The sequence below is a fragment of the Diadema antillarum genome, unplaced genomic scaffold (genome assembly GCF_040938485.1).
Source record: "Diadema antillarum isolate AM-2024a unplaced genomic scaffold, OU_Dant_1.0 seq00000634_RagTag, whole genome shotgun sequence".
In the NCBI taxonomy this organism is placed as follows: domain Eukaryota; kingdom Metazoa; phylum Echinodermata; class Echinoidea; order Diadematoida; family Diadematidae; genus Diadema; species Diadema antillarum.
The window spans coordinates 27,235-48,356 of record NW_027271551.1 but is presented as its reverse complement, the minus strand read 5'-3'; the positions used below and the strand labels follow the sequence as shown (position 1 = coordinate 48,356).

The following is a 21,122-nucleotide window of genomic DNA, read 5'->3' as shown; positions in this document are numbered from 1 at the left end:
AATTAATCGCAACCTGCGATTGGTTGATTGCAGTTCTCCGTCTTAATTTCAATCATAACTTTTTTATAAGATGGATTTGCATTCAATCGTAAAGTTGTGATTGATTTGAATCAATCACAAGTCTTTATAAGACGGGGCCAAGGCAGATGATTGCGCAGGTCAATTTGTTTGTTAGTTTTGTTTTCAGTCTGTAAAAGTAGCAATAATTCCTGACCAACCGATGACAGTTCTGTCGAGGAGGAGTTCCCTGTCTTTTAGACCGCATATTATTCAACTAATTTAATTATATACAAAATGAGCTAGAAGCGCAATTCATCTCTAAGAAGAATCATTCTTCTCTTTTAGAAAGAACTTGGCACTTCTTCAGTAGGCCCCTGGACTCTATCCGTTTTCTCTCAAACATTTGATTTTACATTTACATGTACCAGGGTACTCACTAGTTATGTACCCTTTTTTTTTTTTCCTTGAAGTCGCACAAGTGAATTTGTCGCCCTCATTGTTCGACCGCGACCGATGCGACCTAGCTGTACATGTACGATCTTTGATTTGACTTTGTGCGAATCAAAGAGCGTAGAAACCTGCGAATTGTGGAATCTTTGTGCTTGTTCGTTCCTTCCGAGGAAATCAGTTATTCTACACATAACACCGTTCGTTCTCTAGCCAAGCTTTGGTTTCCTTTGCCTGCTATGGAGCGGGCATTTGTCACCGACTGGCCCAACACAGATGCGAATGTGTGGTAAGCCGTATCCCCAGACCCTAGTCCGATATGTGATGTTTTACGTCAGTACAAGTCGTCGCGTTGAAGGGAACCTGCTAACGTTAGAAGTCTAACTGTTAGCTTGAATTGAATTGAATTGAATGGGTATAAAATTATTTAATATCAAACTTGGCAACTCATTGGATGAATTGCGTCTGATTTTCGTGCAATGATTGGCAATTCAGTGGCTAAAATACAGAGAAGTCATGAACTTCGAACACGCCAACCCAAAGACAAACGAAAAAGTGTGACTTGCTTGGCCTTGGGCCAAGTGGTATCTAACAACATGTGATGACAATCGATCAATGTTACTCATTTCTAGTCTAACAAATTCTGCATTCAATATCTTTTGAAACTGGTCATGTAAATTTGATTTAGCGTTAAAGTTTTTGGAATTAATTCTTGTCAAAATCGTGAAATAAGCCCCACCACAGGGCGCCCAGTGGCAGTGGATCCATGCGTTTCACCACCGTTAGGAAGCAAGGTTTGCAAGTGAGGCCTAGATACCATGCTAACTACATGTACAGTGCAGTGTCGGGTTAACAGCATTGGTTAACAATGGTTAGAGTCAACCTTGTTGCTGTACACAAGTGTCGAAATTAACCTTGCTTTGCAGCTTTGCAAATAATTCTGTGTAAAGTTACCGGTATCTCACCATTCCCTGCATCAATTTGATCATGACAGTGCAAAGCTGTCATTAAATTTTAGTTTTAAATCCTAACACTAATCTTTTCCCCTGACTGTTTTGTTATTGGATAACTTTCAGGAAATTACTAAATACAATTTAACCTGGTCCTCCCACAATTCTCGGAGAGCCATGCCTCCAATGCCCTCAAACGAGATTCTTTTTGAAAGGTTGACAGAGAACAGATAGGTTGGTAATCCATCTGTGCAAAAGCAGTCAAGCGCTACACATACGTTGTACATGTACTGTACATGTATCCCCTTTTCGTGGTCAACTATGGGTCATGGTGCCATCCAACAATGCAAAATATTGAGCATGACTTCAAGTGACCGCCAATCCCAATAGCATTCCTTGTCCGCTTACAAATCTGTGGAAACAGTGCAATGGTGGTTTGTACAGTATTGGGGTACTTTTGGTTAACCTTGAAAGTGATTCAAGACCCTTTTGATTTGTACTTTTGTATTTCAGCATCAAGACCCTAATCGATGACTCTGTGTGCAGTTGGTCGTGCCGCAACATTGCAGCCTTCACAGCCATAGGAAATCCTACTTTGCCTGAAGAAAGGGAGGTGTACAGACCTACCATTCATGTTGTAGATCCTGACAGGCCGTGGGAAGTATGCAGGTAAAATGCCCATGGTTATTATCAGTTGTCATGACTTTGATGTAAATGGTAAACAGGAAATTAAGAAGCAGGTAAAAATATTTCTATGTACTCTGCGTGAATTGGAAATCACAAGCATGCTAAAGATTGCCTTATTCAAAGCCTACAATGCAAAACATCTCCTGATCCCCCCCCCCCCCCCACCTGCATTCATTGATTACTGAGCTGAAATCCCAGAGTTAAATGTCTGACCAAAATGAAGGAAGAATTTAGTGACTTTCACCTAACGTGCACTTACAAACTCATTGTACCAGCCAACTGCAAATTTTGTTTTAAAGTACATCAAGATATGTTTAAACAACAGGTAATACACCCATGAATTATGTGTAACTAGTTTGAATTGAGTCAAAATAGGTTCCTGTGTGCCAGCAGGTGTTGAGATTGCTGCTAACCAGTATCTGTATGAAAATTGTCTGTTGACAGAAGAGCATTGCTGGTGGTGAAAACAATACAGGGCCGGCACTATGTTTTTTATGCCTCCGCCAATGAAGTGGCCGGAGGCATTATGTTTTCAGGTCATCCGTCCGTCCGTCCGTCCGTCCGTACGTACGTACGTACGTCCGTCCCGTTTTGTTTTTGTCGATATCTCAAGAACCGTGTGGTGGTTTTACATCAAACTTGGTATGAGGGTATATCCTGGGGGAATAATACTTTGTTTGGATTTTAGGGTCACAGGGTCAAAGGTCAAAGGTCACAGGTTTTGTGAAAAAAAGGTTGAAAATTCATGTTTTTCTCCATATCTCGCAAATGGTTCAAGGTATCTTCATGGAACTTAGTATATATGCTTGTTCCAATGGGAAGTGATTATCTAGGGAAGTTAGGGGTCATGGTTCAAAGGTCAGGGGGTCAAAGGTCAAGGTCAACTCCTCAAAATATCACTACACTTCCTTGTATTTATGCAATGCCTGAAGGTTTTTTTTTTTAAACTTGATGTGTACATGTATTACCCAATATATATTCTGTGGAAAGTTTCTTGCTCAAAGGTCAAAAGGTCAAGGTCAAGTGAAAGTGCTGAATTGCACTTTTTCCTCCATATCTCAAAAGTAACTCCAGGTATCATCATGAAACTTACATATTTATGCATGCTCAACCTAACAGTGATTCTCTTTGGAACTGTGAGGTCAAAGGTCAAAGGCCAGGTTTAGATAATGTTATTTTCCCACTTGATACTGAAATTATACTTTTTCTCAATACCTTGAAAGTTACTCAATGCATAAACTTATAAAAGGGTCAAAAGTCGAGTAAAAATCATCAGTTCCCCAAATACCTGCACTCTGAAATTTTAATCATTCATCCAATTGAACCTAGTTCTAGGAAAGTGAACATTCAGCTCATTTGTGTCAAACCTGTCATTCTAATATTTTGCCAATTGTGTGAAACTGTCATCACACATTGTCAAGACATTGTACTATAGACCTATTAGGAGAACCATGCATTATGGCGGAGGCATATCAGTCGCCGTAGAGATATATCTAGTTTTTTTTTTTTTTATATTGAGTGGGCCGACTTTGTGCGAACAGGAATGTGTGTCTGTTTCCAGCATAATGTACACTTGGTTGTCCTTTGCATCTATTGAAAGGTTTATTGTTTTATTCAATCTTCATAGCTTTGGGAACCAGCACAGAGATGCCATCCAGGCACTGCGCTGGAACAGCGACGGCACCCAGCTGCTCTCGGCCGATGCCATGGGAACGGTGTTCCTGTGGAAGATGAAGCATTACCTGATGAATGACTGGTACTGTGCAGCCGAGAGTCACCTACAAGGGGAGCCCATCATGGCCGTCGCATGGCTGCACAATGGCATGAAGGTGTGGACTGCAAAAGAAAAACATCTCCTTGCTTCCTTGGCTGCATTGTGCTAGCCAGCATGTTTTGCTTCTCAAAGTCACAATTTAATGATTTTCACTGAATGATGTATGCTTCAAGCAAAATGTTTTTTTTTTTCATTATGTAGCTAGCTGTTCAATTGACAACAAAATTTCATCTTTGCAGTATTTGCACAAATTATTTTCAAATTCAAACTTATCCAAAATGCAGTTTAGTTTGTTTTTTTTTGCAATGTTTGAACCTTAACTTTTTTCACTTTGAAGTACAAAATGTTTTCACAGTGCTTTGTGCTGAATACAATAATGTACAAATGCTTGTACGCGTTCACTCTTTCTTTCTTTTTTTTTTGTCTGCTCTATCAGATATCGTACAATGTCGACAATATCGACTCGCCAAACATGCTTGACAAGTTCTCCAGGACTCGCTTCACACCCAGTCTCGCTGAGTTCGGTATGCGCCCGATGGAAGGCTGGGTGTCTGTCACTGGATCCGGACTGGTTAGTGTTCTTTCATCACATCAGACCATACTAAGTTTCATTTTGACAGAATATGCAGCAGTTAGCATATTTCCAGAGCCAAACTTAATTGCTGGTCTATTTTTTTTTTAATTTGCTTGTTTTTGAAGCAAAGTAGCTGCTGTGTTGCAAGGCCCAGCAATAGATATTTTTCCCCACTTACCCGAATGGACATTTTCCCCAAATGTTTGTCATATAAGTGTATTTGTCAAATTGAATAAGAACATGTTGTTCAAAGAAATTAAAGAAGATGTCCATAATTCAAGATCACAAAGAAAAAGAGTTTAGAGGAAGGCATAGTACCCACTGTATTTTTATTAACATGAATATTACAAGTCTTAGACCTGGCACAGTTCAGGTCAGTTCAGACTAATTCAATTTATTTCCATCATCAACAAAATTGTGCATAAAAGTATACAAGCATTACAAAGGTAGTTCATGGAATGTTCATGGAATTGAGCAATTTGACCAAAAAAAAAATACAGGTCTAAAATGTAATGCAATATATATGTGTACACATAATTGTATATGCGCAAAAACAGTGCCCACTTTACAATAGAAACCAAAAAAAAAAAAAAAAAATGAAACAGTGGAAAGAAAAATAATTCTGAGTTCCATTTTCCATTGACATAAGAAAAGGTCAAACATTTTTGCGTCCCTGGTTGACTTGCACACAATGTGAATATTGCATACACACACCCACACACACACACACACAAAAAGTGTGACTACATTACAAAAATGTAGTCAAGGAGTCATTCAAAGTATGATTAAGTAATCTTAGTAGGGCTACTTGATAACAGGGATTAGCATATTATTTCATACAAGTTTGTAGAACACTCGAGGTAGAATTGAATTGTTCGATCTTTCAGTGTACCAAAATGTCATTATGCATGAAATACAAAACTAGTATGTGTTCCAAAGTGTTGCGGAATTTAGGAACACATTGGAGAATTGTTAAACCCATATGCCATTCATCTCTTTTTGTTTCTTTACTTGTTTGTTTTTGTTTAAATTCTATTCTACACGTTCAGATTTCTGCTACAGTATTGAAATCTGGGAAAACAGTTGTTGTGACCGAGAGACTTGGAAATGCCAGGAGTCACATCGCACTCGCGGACATCGCCTTCACCAGCTGTGAGTACATGAAGAGTTTGATTGCAAAAGGAGTTAACTCCATCTGTTTTAATTTGAGACATTTGCAATTAAAAGGATGGTATGCAGTGTAGTGTTGGTTGAGGTGAGGATTCAGCTTATAACGTTTTGCGAGCTATTCAGAAACCACTCTATGAAAAGCTAAAGAGCATACAATTCTAAGGGGAATTGAACTGTGAATTCCTCTAAGAATAACATGGGCATACATAGAAGTGTTATTCATGATTTAATGTAGACCAATTTGTCAATCAGGTGTAATAGAAACAACTTCATGCAGGAATGTCATTAATTTGAAATTTAATGCTGTTGTATGGTACTGTACAGTATGTTTTAGGAGAGTGTTTGAACACACCTTTGCGTTGCTATTTAAAATGACATCTTAGAATCACTGTCTCTATGTCTTTTTTATGCAAGCAATCTCCATCCTTGTATACAACTTCTGCAGGAATGAAGATTTTTTTTTTTCTCTCTCTCTCATTCTCCTTCAGCTGGACATATTCTGGTTGCCACCTCAGATGGTGGCACAAGGTGTCCTCTCCAAGTTTACAAAGTGTCTCTCTCATGGGATGATGGTACTTACTCCCTTATTGTACTTGTACAAGTGCTTTCACTCACACCATACATAAACTAAGTATTCAAATCATGCCTTAATGAAGAAGCGGGTAGGATATCCATTGGGATAAAAGCCAGATGACATGTGGGCGTTCTGCATGCATCAGCGGAAATATGGTCACAAGAGCAAAATGTCGGTCTCAGGATCAATTATGGCTGCTTCTCAGACGTTCAACAATTATCTGTTCCTGTTTGACACCAGATGAGAATTGTTCACACAGAGAAGTTGGTACCCCATACATGATAAGCATAAGATCTAAACAGAATTGATGTCATTTTTGCAGTTAAGAGTGCATACTGTAAAACACAATATGTTCGCCGCGTGAAATTTTCGCGAATTGGAGCCAACGGCCTTTTTCGCGGTATGAAATTTTCATGAATTGCCACTGGCATTCAATGCATATAGTGTCGGTAAAAATGTTTGCGTGCATTTTAATTTCGCGATTTGTGGCTCTTGCAAAGTTCGCAGAATTAAAATGCATGCGAACATTTCTGGTGTTACAGCATAACACGGGGGTGGGGGGGGATGTTTTTAAAACAACAGGAAAACAACAAAGAAACCCAAAGAGAGGGAGGAAGAGGAGGAAATATACTTGAAGGAGACAGTGTACATAGGAAACAGTAGAGGTAAAAAGAAGTTCTTTGAGTACCGGGTAAATCAAGAATGTAATATTTGGTCATGATGATACAGGGGGAGATACCAGCTACATGGAATGTTCAAATATTAAATTTGTTGTTGTTGTTACTGCTGTCATAAAGACCCTTACAGTAACTGTTCAATTTCTTTTAATCTTGTACAGACAAGCTGCAGATGTCGACAGAATACCTTCCCTCACTCTACATGCAGTGCTTGTGTGAGGTTACCAGCAGGGATAAGTGTGAGTGTGTCTTTGATCATTTGGTCTTTGAGCAAATTATACTCTGTTGTCTGGTTTTACAAGTGGAGTACAGCTACATCATTATGAACATGAATTTTAACAGTCAATTCCACTTCAAAAATTTTTATTCATATTTTTTATGAATAAATAGATCTGAGTGATTGTATAATGGTCTGTCATATTTCTGATTCGTGCCAGCAAGCAACTTGAAACAACATGTTTCTGATTTACACTGATGCCAGTGCCATTTTTGTTGCTGTGTTAGTACCACTGCATGCTTTGAAACCCATGAGATTGCAGATTATGGTTGTTATAAACCAATAATGCTGTAACTCCCCCTTCCCACCTGTCAAAAGGATCACATTCTTGAAAATGTGCATGTTCCATTGAATATCCCTTTTCAAACATGATGGAATCACTTTTTGCAATTGTCCTGCACAAGTTGGATTTATTGGATTTCAAATTAAAGGTGACAAAAGGCACTACTGTGGCAAGTCTTGACCCGTCAAGCATTGCAATAGTTAAACGACATATGTGATGCGCTCCGTCGGAATGAGTCAAAAGTCGCAAAAAATGAAATCGTAGTTATGCCTATATGTGAATTCTACAGACTCTAAGCTTTACACTGATATGTAATACAACTCATTTCGACATCCCTATAGATCATTAAAACGAATATCAACTATGTTCATGACGTCAGTCCATTTTCTAAATAACGGAGAAAATCGTTCTCAAAGTTCAGGCTATGTTCAAGCTCACAACCTGTTTCTTTCACGGGACGAAACAATACAACAGTCCCGCTTAGCGACGGCGTTTACGCTCCATCGCACGTACTACCGTATAAGGCGATAGCTTGGGTATGTAAGATAATTAACCAATCGCAGGACAGGTCTATCATTAACAAATCTGACCAATACGGCAGCCCGAATGTAAACTTCGGCGCGTTTGTGTCCGTGCCGCTGCCGCCGCATGAATGAGTCGGTACGCGTTGCGTGTCGGCTGCGTTGTGGTTTGCCGCAAGTTTTTAACTCACAAACAATAGGAAACAGTAGAAAGAAAAAAAGGCACGCAATGCGTCTTACGAGAAGCGTCTTTTAGCGAGGGCGTTGATCGCTTCCATTCTCCTCCCATGTTGTTGTCAATGGAAACTAAAGAGGATGCGTTTAGCAACTACCAATACCTAAATAGAGCCTGAGAACCTATTGTAAGCGGGCACGCGATGCGTCTTACGAGAAGCGTCTTTTAGCGAGGGCGTTCATCGCTTCCATTCTCCTCCCATGTTGTTGTCAATGGAAACTAAAGAGGATGCGTTTAGCAAGTACCAATACCTAAATAGAACCTGAGAACCTATTGTAGGCGGGGTTCAAAAGACAGCATCGGTAGAAAAAGTCAATGACGTTAATTAACGATAGTCGTCTTTTGAGATCGTGTTCTTTGCGTGTACTAAAAACCCTCAAATTACGCACATGGTCGTAATGTTGCAGAGCATCAAAGACTGCTTTCGCGTCTGTTCTGCTGCAGCTGTATACAGCCGTAACATTCTGAATTCCCGCCATATTAGGCACATTTCCTTTATAGGCGTTGCGTGCACAGTAATCATCGCTTATCACGCTTGCCAATGCTGCACATATTATACATATATCAGAAGCAAAGGTTGATGTAGGCTTGACAGCTTTACTTTGGGTTTACAATGATTGTAACATAAATATACTTCTTATTCTCAGTCACTTCTGTAATACCATAGCATATAAAAAAAACATTAACTTGTAGCTTAAGCTGATTTTTTTTTTTTACATCACTTTTGCAGTTGGAGTTTGGAGTATAGATAATAATACTGACAAATATTCGGAATTAATACTTAGGCCTTCTTCACTTCGTTTTATATTCACAAACCTTATTAGAAAAAATGATTGCTTGATTACTTTCGGGTAAAGGAACCACCGGAAAGGAACCGCATTTAATTTTCTTGTTAACGAACCTAAGCTAATAGCGAACATGTTTCCTTGTGTGATTAACGAACCTTCAGAATAATCCATTGTATTAACCCCCCCCCCCCCTCCCCCAAGGATAAAAAAACACATTTCAATGTCATGCGTTGTCAATAGTGATAAAAGGCCCGTTTTTATTTCGTAGTGTGTCTCAGTACTCCTGTGCTTACTTTTAAGGATGTGCCTCTCTTATATAGTGATTGCGATTGATGTTCAACCATTTCTTTCAGGCTTGAACAGGAAGAAGCTAAAATTCAGGCAAGGAGACGAGTTTTCTTCCATGAGATACAATCATTAAGACATACATCTATTCCCGAAAGTTGTGTGATTGCTTATGTGCTGAAGAATTGTGTCCATTACATGAATCAGGCACTATACAAAACAGTTGAAATCTACTGAAAGTCGAACTTCGTTTTTTTTTTTTCATTTCCATTTAAAGCGGGGATAGACTAGAATTTAGTTTGTCTATACTGGCAGGAGACATTACATTTTTCCAGTACATGCTCCGCATTTGAACAGTCGCCATATTTTCGTGGTCAGAATCAGATAATGGACAAATGATATATTATGAAAATGAAAATACAAAACAACGAACACGCCATATGTACAAACATTATGAACTTCAATGAATTAAACTTACTTGTGATATTCTGCATAAAAAACAAGCACGCAGATCAAATAATTCAATAGAATTAATAGAACACACAGCGATGTCATGCATGGCAGATCAAATTAAGTTCAGTTGGTGAGAAACCTAAATGAAGTTAAAAAGTTGACTTCTTTTTGTTTCTCTTTCAATTCATGAAGACAGAATTACATTGTATATCTAATGAAGAGGATTGTCTCTGTTGCGAACGATCGCCATATATAGCACTGTTAGTCTTCTGCGCAAATCCGAATCCCTAAATACTTTAATTTTTGCTTGATAATGTAATAACCCTGCTTATAACTTTATAAAGGACTCGCAAATTCAAAGTTTCAAAACGTATACTAAAGCATTATATTGTACACTGTGTATTTTTATTAAAAAAAACAAAAACATTTTGAATGCGTTGTGTGTTAGCATGTTATAGTCAAGGCGCTAATTCCTGTACGGGCCTTAATTAAGGAGTTCGTTCAACCCACCCCGCAGAAAAGGTTTGACCACACAGAGTGGTAGATAGGACCTCCAGGAACACCCCCAGGTAGTATGTGAGTCGAAATTGTGGTATCAATAAAATTTTACAGGCCATTTTAGTTGCGACAAGACCTTATTGTTCGAAAAAGAGTCTGCGAACGCCAAGACTACTACACGCACCACTAGCACTGCTACAGGCGCAAGTGCCAGTGGTGCGTGTAGTAGTCTTAGCGCACGCAGACTTTTTCCTCGGCAAACAAGGGTTTTTGCCAGCAAACTCACTAGCTGAGGTCATTGTAGTTTAGTTTCTAGCCGTTTTTATTTTGTGTATATTTTTTCCGAGTTGCAGCAAGCCGAGTGAGGTTGCATACCCAGTGAGTGTGACCCCAAACCGTTCGGGCGTCGCAATCACTTGGTATGCGCCTTCGCTCGGCTTAGCACAATAAAGTGGGCTTCTACACATGCGCAAGCTGCAACTCGGAGAGATGAAAACGAAATAAAAACGACTAGAAACTAGACTGGGGTCGGTTGCGGCTGGCACTGAAAATTACAACATAATCACAGTTTTTTGCAGTTATTTCATGAATAATTCCTCAAAACACCGTAAAACCATATATATATATATATATTGCTAGAGATGTCAGCAAAACAATGGGATACATTGTAAGTTAAAATATTGTGCATGGTTACCATGGTAACCAGATGTATACAGGTGATTGATAATCCAACAAATGCCTCCAACTGCTGCAAACTTTGGTATTTTTTGTTCAGTTTTTTTTTTTTTTGTAGATAGGTGAATTAAAAACAAACATTTCTATTGATTATTGTTCAAACAAGTTTTTTCCTGTTGCCATGGCAACCAGTAATATCCAATCAGGATTCAGCTGTCAATACTTAAGAACTAATGCCCATAATTTCAAAAAGCTCAATAAGCATGTCATTCTGCATAATAGTACCATTTACCGTACTTTTAACACATATTTGACTTCAAATTACAGGCAAATGTTGTTTCCAGCAATGTATGGACACAAAATTCCCTCCAAAATCTATGTTAATACAGAGAGCAAAGCCGACGATATTCTGATATTAGCTTTTTAGAGTATATATTTACAGAGAAATGGTTATTCAAAACAACCTTGGAAAAGAGCAGAAGAAAGCAATTGATTGTTCTTGTTCTTAAAGGAAATTTATTCAAGAATGCAGATAAGTTCCTTTCTAAAGAAGGAATATACACGTACACTGCATTATCCATCAATGGAATTAAAAGCGTACTTTTTCGTTGGTAAGCTAGGGTTAAAAATAAAAAAATAAAATGAAAAGTCATGACATGCAAATTTGTATTAAAACGTGCAGTAATGAATTAATGCTATTAAGAGAGAATGAGGGAAAATCTTAGGGGTCCTATCCGTTTTATCCAGGTTAACTTTGTAGTGTTGACGGTGGGTAGTTTAACCCTATAAAGCCCGGTTTCAACCAAATTTGGTGGCTTTTCCTAAAATCTTATTACAAAAATTTTGATGTATAATTTAGGTATGTCCGATATTCCTGTTTGCTATGGCAACCGTAAACTGACAACCATGTTAGTCAGATTTTGTATGATTTTCTGTTTCAATTTCAGTTAACAATATAATTATGGATGAAATTGGGGTTTCTTGACTATAGTTTGCTAAAGGAAAGAAATGTGAAGTAATTATGGTTGAGAATTACCCTGAAATGGTCTTCTTATTATTTCCTTTATTTTCTATATAACGTAGGCATCAAACAATAGATATAATAGAAATAATCGAAAATACAGCATTTTTCAAAGATTACCTTTTTATTTTGTGTTATCTTCACACAAGCTTTGCCTGGAATATCATTTGTTTATCATAATATCAATCTGTAAACTTAAAATTTCAGTATTTTGAAAATGTGAAATGTGATACCAATATATGCACCCATTCCAAGCAATACGTAATAGGTTTTCATATATTTCTTTATATTGTAATGAATTACGCCCCACATGTTGACCTTGAGAAATTTCAACCATAACAGATAGTGAACGTTGACTTGCTCTTCCTTTGTAGTAAATATGAAAATGATTAATATAAAATAACAACATATTTACTGGGGATAAAGAAATAGAAAGAAAAAAACATGATTTTAGCATATTCTCTATGTATTTTTTATATTTTGGGAAATAGTGCCCTCAGTGGGTAACCTTGAGAAATGTTGGGTCATGTAGAGCATGAGTTGCTATAACCCATGTGCCAAATATGACGGTCATACATCATATAATAAAGAAGTTATGTAGGGGGCACAATGTGCCGCCCCCCCCCCCCCCCCCCCCCCCCCCTTGGGCCTGGAAGGGGTCAAAATAGCTTGGGCTTTATAGGGTTAAGACCCGACTTACAATGGGTGATCATGAGCACGTAAGGCAAAATAAACAAACGTGTCTGGATTCCAGATATTTTCTTTCACTTTATCCTACTTTGTTGTGGCAAACTTATAAATGACTGTGGAAAATAGAAAGTTATCTGAGCCCGAAATGTCCTTAAAATACCCTGATCCACAAATAAAATTGTTGAACAAAAAAGTTACAAAACTTGTACTGTAATGTATAACAGTACTGAAAGTCAGTCACACTGTGAGCTCTAGTAACAGGCATAACAAGAAATTCATATCTAACAAAGAACTGACGATTCGAACTTGGTTATGAAATATCACCATAAGTTGTCCAAATAATGATACCCTATATCGACAGAATGAATCAAATTTCGTGCACTTACAGTCCACGAAAAGCACCAAAAAATGTATCTACACTTTAGATATAGCCTATAATAAACAGAATGATTCAAATTTCGTGCACTTACAGTCCCCGAAAAGCACGACAAAGTATTTACACTCGAGATTTTTTTTTTCACTTTAATCGCACGCTGGTGTGGTACAAACATAAATGCTGATGGTATATTTGAGACAGAAAGTTGTCTGAATTGTCTGACCCTGAGACGTCCTTAAAATACCCTGATTCACAAATACCTCGATCCACAAATAAACTTGTTGAAAATAAAGCTAAAATACTTGTATATATATATATATATATATATATATATATATATATATAACGAAGTACTGAAAGTCAATCCATCACACTGTGAGCTCTAGTAACAGGCTTAACAAGAAATGAAAATTGAATTCATATTTAACAAAGAATTGGTAATTCGAACTTGATTATGAAATATCACCACAAGTTGTCCAAATATATATAGCTTACCAACGAAAAGTACGCTTTTAATTCCATTGATGGATAATGCAGTGTACATGTATATTCCTTTTTTAGAAAGGAATTATCTGCATTCTTGAATAAATTTCCTTTAAGAACAAGAACAATCAATTGCTTTCTTCTGCTCTTTTCCAAGGTTGTTTCGAATAACCATTTCTCTGTAAATATATACTCTAAAAAGCTAATATCAGAATATCGTCGGCTTTGCTCTCTGTATTAACATAGATTTTGAAGGGAATTTTGTGTCCATACATTGCTGGAAACAACATTTGCCTGTAATTTGAAGTCAAATATGTGTTAAAAGTACGGTAAATGGTACAATTATGCAGAATGACATGCTTATTGAGCTTTTTGAAAATATGGGCATTAGTTCTTAAGTATTGACAGCTGAATCCTGATTGGATATCTGGTTGCCATGGCAACAGGAAAAAACTTTTTTGAACAATAATCAATAGAAATATTTGTTTTTAATTCACCTATCTACAAAAAAAAAACTGAACAAAAAATACCAAAGTTTGCAGCAGTTGGAGGCATTTTTTGGATTATCAATCACCTGTATACATCTGGTTACCATGGTAACCATGCACAATATTTTAACTTACAATGTATCCCATTGTTTTGCTGACATCTCTAGCAACATATATACATACGGTTTACGGTGTTTTGCGACGGTGATTGCGACGCCCGAACGGTTTGGGGTCACAATCACTGGGTATACAACCTCACTCGGCTTGCTGCAACTCGGAAAAAATATACACGAAATAAAAACGGCTAGAAACTAAACTACACTGACCTCAGCTAGTGAGTTTGCTGGCAAAAACCCTTGTTTGCCGAGGAAAAAGTCTGCGTGCACTAAGACTACTACACTCACCACTGGCACTGGCGCCTGTAGCAGTGCTAGTGGTGCGTGTAGTAGTCTTGGCGTGCGCAGACTCTTTTTCGAACAATAAGGTCTTGTCGCAACTAAAATGGCCTGTAAAATTTTATTGATACCACAATTTCGAATCACATACTACCTAGGGGTGTTCCAGAGAGTCCAACCGACCACCCTATGCAGTCAAACCTTTTCTACGGGGTGGGTTGAACGAAGTCATTTTTTCTGGGTCCCTGCGCCTGGACTATTAATAGCATCAATCTGCCTTTTATTTTCCGTACGTAAAGCGCACAGAAACGTAACGAAACGTTACCAAATACAGTGAAATGCATTGTACGGCGTGGCACTATCAGAAGTAAATCCCATTCCTTTTTATTTTATTTGCTTGAAGCAGTCGTCAAACCATTTTCGCAGCGACATCACTTAGGAATTAGAATGTATGAAGATAATCGTTACTCATTTATTCTGCGCTACTGACATAGCATTTACATTTTCCAACTTTTATTGACATGCAGTATTATGTTACTGTATGGTTACGATTACGAATGTTGGTTATGAATTCAAAAGACTGGTTTATTAATTGAACTATAAAGGTAATAGCTGTTTTGAAAGTAGTTCGATGCAAGTTCAAAACGCAATCGAAGTCATCGTCATAGGGGGAACTGATAGCTCTAGAAAACTTGTTTAGGCTAGTAAAGATTGCCGTACGCAATCTTTGTAGAAAGTTTTGACCTAGGCCATCTTTCGAGTATTTTGAGAAATTATATAAAGAATTATTTGTTTTGATTATGTCAAGAATTAGTTTGAACTTTGAGAATAAAAAGGCACGGTTACCCAAACAATGTCGTGGTTCGATTAGACATGATGGGTAAAGTGAATTCATGACTTGACTAATCCTTACTGAATTGATGATCACTTCTGTAAACCATCAGTTATGTCTTGTAGATGATACCTCTGTAATCGTAGTCAAAATTCTTTTGAGCGATGAGACGAAAACCAACAAACAAAATGCCGTGTATCATCGCTCGAGATTCCAACATTTGGCGTCACCCGACCAACAATAAGTGACGAATCAAATGGAATATTATGTTGTGGGATAGCAGACTGTGTTACGATTTTCAAATGTTTCGAGCAATTGTTTTTAAAAAAGAGAGAATGAGGGAAAGTTCAAGAAATTAGAAAAAAAGCACGTAAATGCAGGCGATCACGTTTGATAATCAAAGTAAGAGATTACAATCGGCCGTGCGGATGTATATGATTGCCATATTTACATGTCTGATTTCTGTAAACTATGTTAAATTTAAATTTAAGTTCCCTTCCCTCCTTGATAAAAGTTGTGTTGGGTTTTCGCTATAGGCATTTATTAGGAAACGCTGTAAAAACGACAACAAATGCCTACTATACGGGTCTAGGAACAGTACCCCCTGAAAAACCACCCTCCGGATAACTACCACCCGGATAATTACCCCCCAGGACAATTCCCCCCTAGGGCAACTACCCCCCGGACAACTACCCTCCAAGGGCAATTACCCTCCAGGGTAATTACCCCCTGGGACAACTACCCCCCCCCCCCCCCGGACAACTACCCTCCTAGGGCAATCACCCCCCAGGGCAATTCCCCCTTAGGAAATCTACCCCCTGGATAACTACCCCTCGGATAACTACCCATCGGATAACTACCCCTGGATAACTACCCCCGCGGATAACTACCCCCTGGATAATTACCCCCCGGAAAACTACCCCCTGGATAGCTACCCCCTGGAAAACTACCCCCTGGGTAACTACCCCCAGGAGAACTACCCCCTGGGTAACTACCCCCAGGATAACTACCCCCCGGATAACTACCCCTCGGATAACTACCCCCGGATAATTACCCCCGGATTATTACCCCCCGGATAATTACCCCCCGGATAATTACCCTCCGGATAACTACCCCCCCCCCCCCCCCCGATAATTACCACCAGGATAATCATCCCCAGATTAATTACCCCCTCCTCCGATAACTAGACCCCAGATAACTTCCACCCGATAACTACCCCCTCCGATAACTCCCCATGGATGATTACCCCGGATAAGTAGGCCTACAACTTCCCCTCCCCTATAACACTATCAAGAGGAAAATTACCCCCAGGACAGTGCACCACGTCAATTACTCCCTGGGTAACTACCTCCCGGGTCACTGCCCCCACCCCCCCCCCCCCCTGACTCCTACTTTTAATAAAAAGGATATCATTACTACAGAAAACGAAGTTCTTTGTATTATTTGCCAGGAATCACGGAGATGCCATACTGAGACATCATCTTATGAAAACAACATCTTAAGGATTTACGATTTGTATCGTTTGCATTTAGGACGATTTATGTACAAGCTTAATTTCTCCCTCTGTATTCTAGTAGAGCGGTTAAGCCCTCAAAATCACGAGAATTGTGCAAAATTTGACTAAAGTATGAAACTTTCACCAGTGTTAGTACATACCATAAGATTCATTTTAAGATCGGGAGGTAAGTCTGATTTGACCTCTGATGACCTCCAGAGGTCAATGAACTTTAAATATCAGAATATTGATGTTTGGAGGCATTTGTGAATGACAGGCTTAGATCTTGGTTATGCTGCACTAAATATGCATTTGTACTACAAATCTTCTGATTCCACAGGGCATTGACAGGTTTCTACCTTTGACCTCTGATGACCTTTAGAGGTCAATGACCTTAAAATACCATAATATTGATCTGTGATGTTATTAGTTAATGATAAACATGGTTAAGATGTGCAAAACAAGCATATCTGTTTTGCAATGAAACTGTCTTCATATTCCAAAGAGCAAAGACAGGTTTCTAAGTCTGACCTCTGGTGACCTTTTAGAGGTCAATGACCTCAAAATATCATAATATTGATCTGTAGTGTCATTAGTTAATGATAAACACGGTTAAGATGTACAAAACAAGCATATACCTGTTTTACAAGAAATTGTCTTCATATTCCAAAAAGCACAGATAAGGCTCTACCTCTGACCTCTGGTGACCTTTAGAGGATGTACAGAACAAACACAATTGTAGCCCAGATGGCTACTAGCACGTGTTTATAATAAAGAATAAAATATAATAGAATAGAATAGAATAGGATAGAGAGTAAAGGAAAACAACACTGCAGTCCTTTTCCTAGACACCCTGTGAGGTCAATATATGCTCAGTCTTTTCCCCTTCTTGGAGTCTATAGCCCTTTTTACACTTGTGTTTCTTAACCCGGACTTTCTCTGACCCAGGACTATCGTTAGTCCCGTATCAATTGTTTCAGCTTTTTACACTGGCCAATCAGTCCCGTACTATCTCTTGTCCGGGGCTAAGGAGAAAACTGACCTTTTTACACTCGTATTTCTTAGCCCCGGACTTTCCAAACCACATTAATATTCATGATTACGCTGTGCACTGTACACGTACACGCACGCACCGGCATCACTTGATTACCTCGTTTCTGATTGGTCAGTGGGGGTTGGACTTCGTCTCCGTTGCTTAGCCCCGGATTATTTTTTCGTTCTGTTTACACTCACTTGCTTGGCACCGCAATTGCGGTGCTAACCCTGCTATTTTGCAGGGCCAGATAGTGCGGGATTATCGGTGGGACTAGCCCACTTTGGCAAAAACGAGTGTAAACAGTGGGCTAAGGATAGTCCCGTACAAGCGGTGGGGCTAAGCCCCCCCCCCCCCCCCCCCCCCTTAGCCCCACCTTTGGTACGGGACTAAGCAAAAATTTACAAGTGTAAAAAGCCCTTATGAAACCGTTTATGTTCCTTCCAGCTATTTCCTTTCTTTTGTGTGTGTGTGTCAAAACCACCTCTTCCAAGAAAAGTCTATGGTCATAGGAATTTATGAGTTTGATGTTGGCTACTTTCCCCGCTAGTGGTCAGCACTCTCCATCCCCAAAGCCCCGCGCCAAATTACGGGGAATGACGTGATGACTTGTTTTTGCCCTCTGATCCCCAAACATAAATGACCCTCTGAGCTGGAAGGTGGCCCTCCTGCCAGAATTTATCCCTCTATTTTAGCATTTATTGTTTAGTGGAGTGGGTCAAACAGGAACTCCAAAGACAAATTCAGGGATAATGACCCAGAACAACGATGACATTGGTTGCCATAAGGACACTAATATTCATTTGGTTTATCATTTTGATATCCAAGAAACAATAAAGTCTTTACCAGTGGTTACAGAGAACAAGTGAATGAAGAAACTAAAAGACAGTGGGCGAGTTAATCAGAAATTGAGATGAATCATAGAAAATTGAGTTTTCACAGAAACGAATAGGAGGAGCAAATTGAACATTTGACCAGTAAGAAATTAATTTCCAGTGAACGCCACACCCCAATGTAAGATTGAGCCAATGAAATGCTTTAGGGAAAGGAAGTTTGTTAGTAAATTAGTTATAAAAAAACATGTCTCAGCCGAGAAATCAGAGTGGCAAGCACAGTGGGAGCGGCTTCACACTATGTAGTGAAACAAAGGCTGCAGAGTATTTTGGAATTTTGAGGAACTTTGATAATAGTTGGAGACCACAGAGATAAAGTCAGGAGTTCCCCTTTCTTGGTACATCATGCCCCCCCCCCCCTCCAAGTCAACCAACTAATCTTTATCGACGCCGAATGCACCATCGACCTTCGCTGTGAATGTGATGAGGATCTGACTGTCGTGACTGAACCGGCGAGCAGCAGGACATTAGGAAAAACTGGGAGTCACGATAGCACAAAACTTTGGTTTACGCCAATTTGGAGTGCAATTACAAACTCCAAATAGTCAACTGGTGTCATCGGAGATGTTGAAGCGCCCTGTCAGACTGATACAAAGTGGAGAGTGATGGTGACGAAGAGAATAGGCCTACTGACAGCGTGACGGCAGACCGCTCAACGGACGGCCCATGCAGTCACACTGACGAGATCGGCAATGACATGCAGACGAGGACCTCATTCGTCGACCGAGAGTAATCATTTAAGAGGAATGACTTTAATTTACGTTTGAAGATATTTCAAGAGATGTAGTAGTCTGACATGTTAAGGGGCAAATCATTCTACTCTTTGCAGTCTTGTGAACATCCGCTTGTATATTTAGCGAAAACTGTTCGAGTACGTGGACAGTGATAAGTAGGCCCCTATAAGTCACTCTGTCGAGTAAATTATATATGAACCAAATGGCTTCTTTTGAACATGTATTGTGTTGAAAAGTTCTTGGTAATTCTTTTCCAGACGACTACATACTACAATGCCTACGGATATCTTTGTTTCACATTGTTAGTGGGGAAAAGAAAAGACAAGACAAGTCTCGCTTCATGAGAGATGTTCAGATCCCGCTCGACACCACAACGTCTACGGATGTCTAGGCTGAAGGTGGGTTTGAGTGTCTTATAGGGCCGATAGAGCACTAACAGTAAGTGCAGATTAATTGGCACGCTAAAATGCATGTGATGGGAAATGTAAACAGTATGTGTGAATACCTCTATTATGTTTCCTGCTATTGAAAACTTGTTTGTTAGTGGGGAAAAGAAAAGAAAAGAGAAGTCTCGCTCTACCACGACTACATACTACAATGCCTACGGATATCTTTGTTTCACATTGTTAGTGGGGAAAAGAAAAGAGAGAAGTCTCGCTTCATGAGAGATGTTCAGATCCCGCTCGACACCACAACGTCTACGGATGTCTAGGCTGAAGGTGGGTTTGAATGTCTTATAGGGCCGATAGAGCACTAACAGTAAGTGCAGATTAATTGGCACGCTATCTTTTGAAGAGAAACAATACTTTGTTTCACACAAAATGAAAAAGCAGAAAAAACAACTGATAATCATCCGCTCATGTAAAAGCAAGCAGAAGTTTTTCAAAACATTTCAAGAGGCATATTTGTGAGTTACAGTCTGTTAAACATGCCAATATACTCTGAAAAACAAATTGAAGGCCACCTTCAATAGGCCACCTGCAATACAGCCTCGCATTTTCCGACATCACAAAAACTTTGATCAACACGTTCCATATATTATACTCGTGATGGAGAGGGAAAATAATAAACAACAACATTGCAAGATTGATGCATTTCTTCCAATTAAGACAACAGACAGGAACTGATTCCACGTAAAATACATAAACATGTATTTTGATTTTTCCATGCATTTTTCCCATATCATTACACACAATCATTACACACGTATACTTGATATGGTGTTCAGCTCACTGTGTGCAGACTGAGCACGACCTGATAATTCAGAACCTCTGCCTGAGAAAGGAGTGTAGCCTATCCCGCGATTCAAAAAGAAGCTTTCTTATCAGCTCGTGCATCCTGTACTCTATGTGCAATGCACTCATCATAGAGACAAAAGCTTGCCTTCACCCAAACTGTTTAGATATTGCCATTGGAAGACTCTGATGATCGCATACAGTGGCTGTGGACCTATAAGAACGCTGGTCTGACTACAGGATGTCTATCCAGTTTAGTCGTGGAGGAGATCTGTGTGCCGATCGCGTGCTTCACTGAAGACGCAGATGCTGCCCTGTCTTAAAAGAGATCGAGGGTATAGATCTAGACCAATTTCAGCAGGTTACACTGAATCACCACTTGCTGGCAGAGAGTCTTAACCGGATCATGCAGGTGATATTACCCGCTGCCAGCGTACCCTGATTCACACATATGATGCAAACCGGATGGCGGCATATTGGAAACAACCAATATTTGGGCATGGGGGCACAACTCTTGGCCAGGCCCAAGTGTTAAGGAGTATCGAGCATAAAGAAGACAATTAGAGTAAATAGTAGTTC

General features: G+C 39.3%; 1 protein-coding gene across 1 annotated transcript in view; it reads left to right on the top strand.

The window, feature by feature from the left end:
• The first annotated feature begins 568 nt into the window (after nucleotides 1–568).
• LOC139736257 (mediator of RNA polymerase II transcription subunit 16-like) overlaps nucleotides 569–21,122 on the top strand; it is a 44,114-nt gene continuing 23,560 nt past the window's right edge. The window contains exons 1-7 of the mRNA XM_071646989.1: nucleotides 569–736; nucleotides 1,911–2,066; nucleotides 3,712–3,913; nucleotides 4,295–4,429; nucleotides 5,482–5,584; nucleotides 6,091–6,174; nucleotides 7,015–7,092. Of these exons, the coding sequence (XP_071503090.1) occupies nucleotides 687–736; nucleotides 1,911–2,066; nucleotides 3,712–3,913; nucleotides 4,295–4,429; nucleotides 5,482–5,584; nucleotides 6,091–6,174; nucleotides 7,015–7,092 (808 nt within the window). The 5' untranslated portion in view covers nucleotides 569–686. The remainder of the gene's footprint in view (nucleotides 737–1,910; nucleotides 2,067–3,711; nucleotides 3,914–4,294; nucleotides 4,430–5,481; nucleotides 5,585–6,090; nucleotides 6,175–7,014; nucleotides 7,093–21,122) is intronic.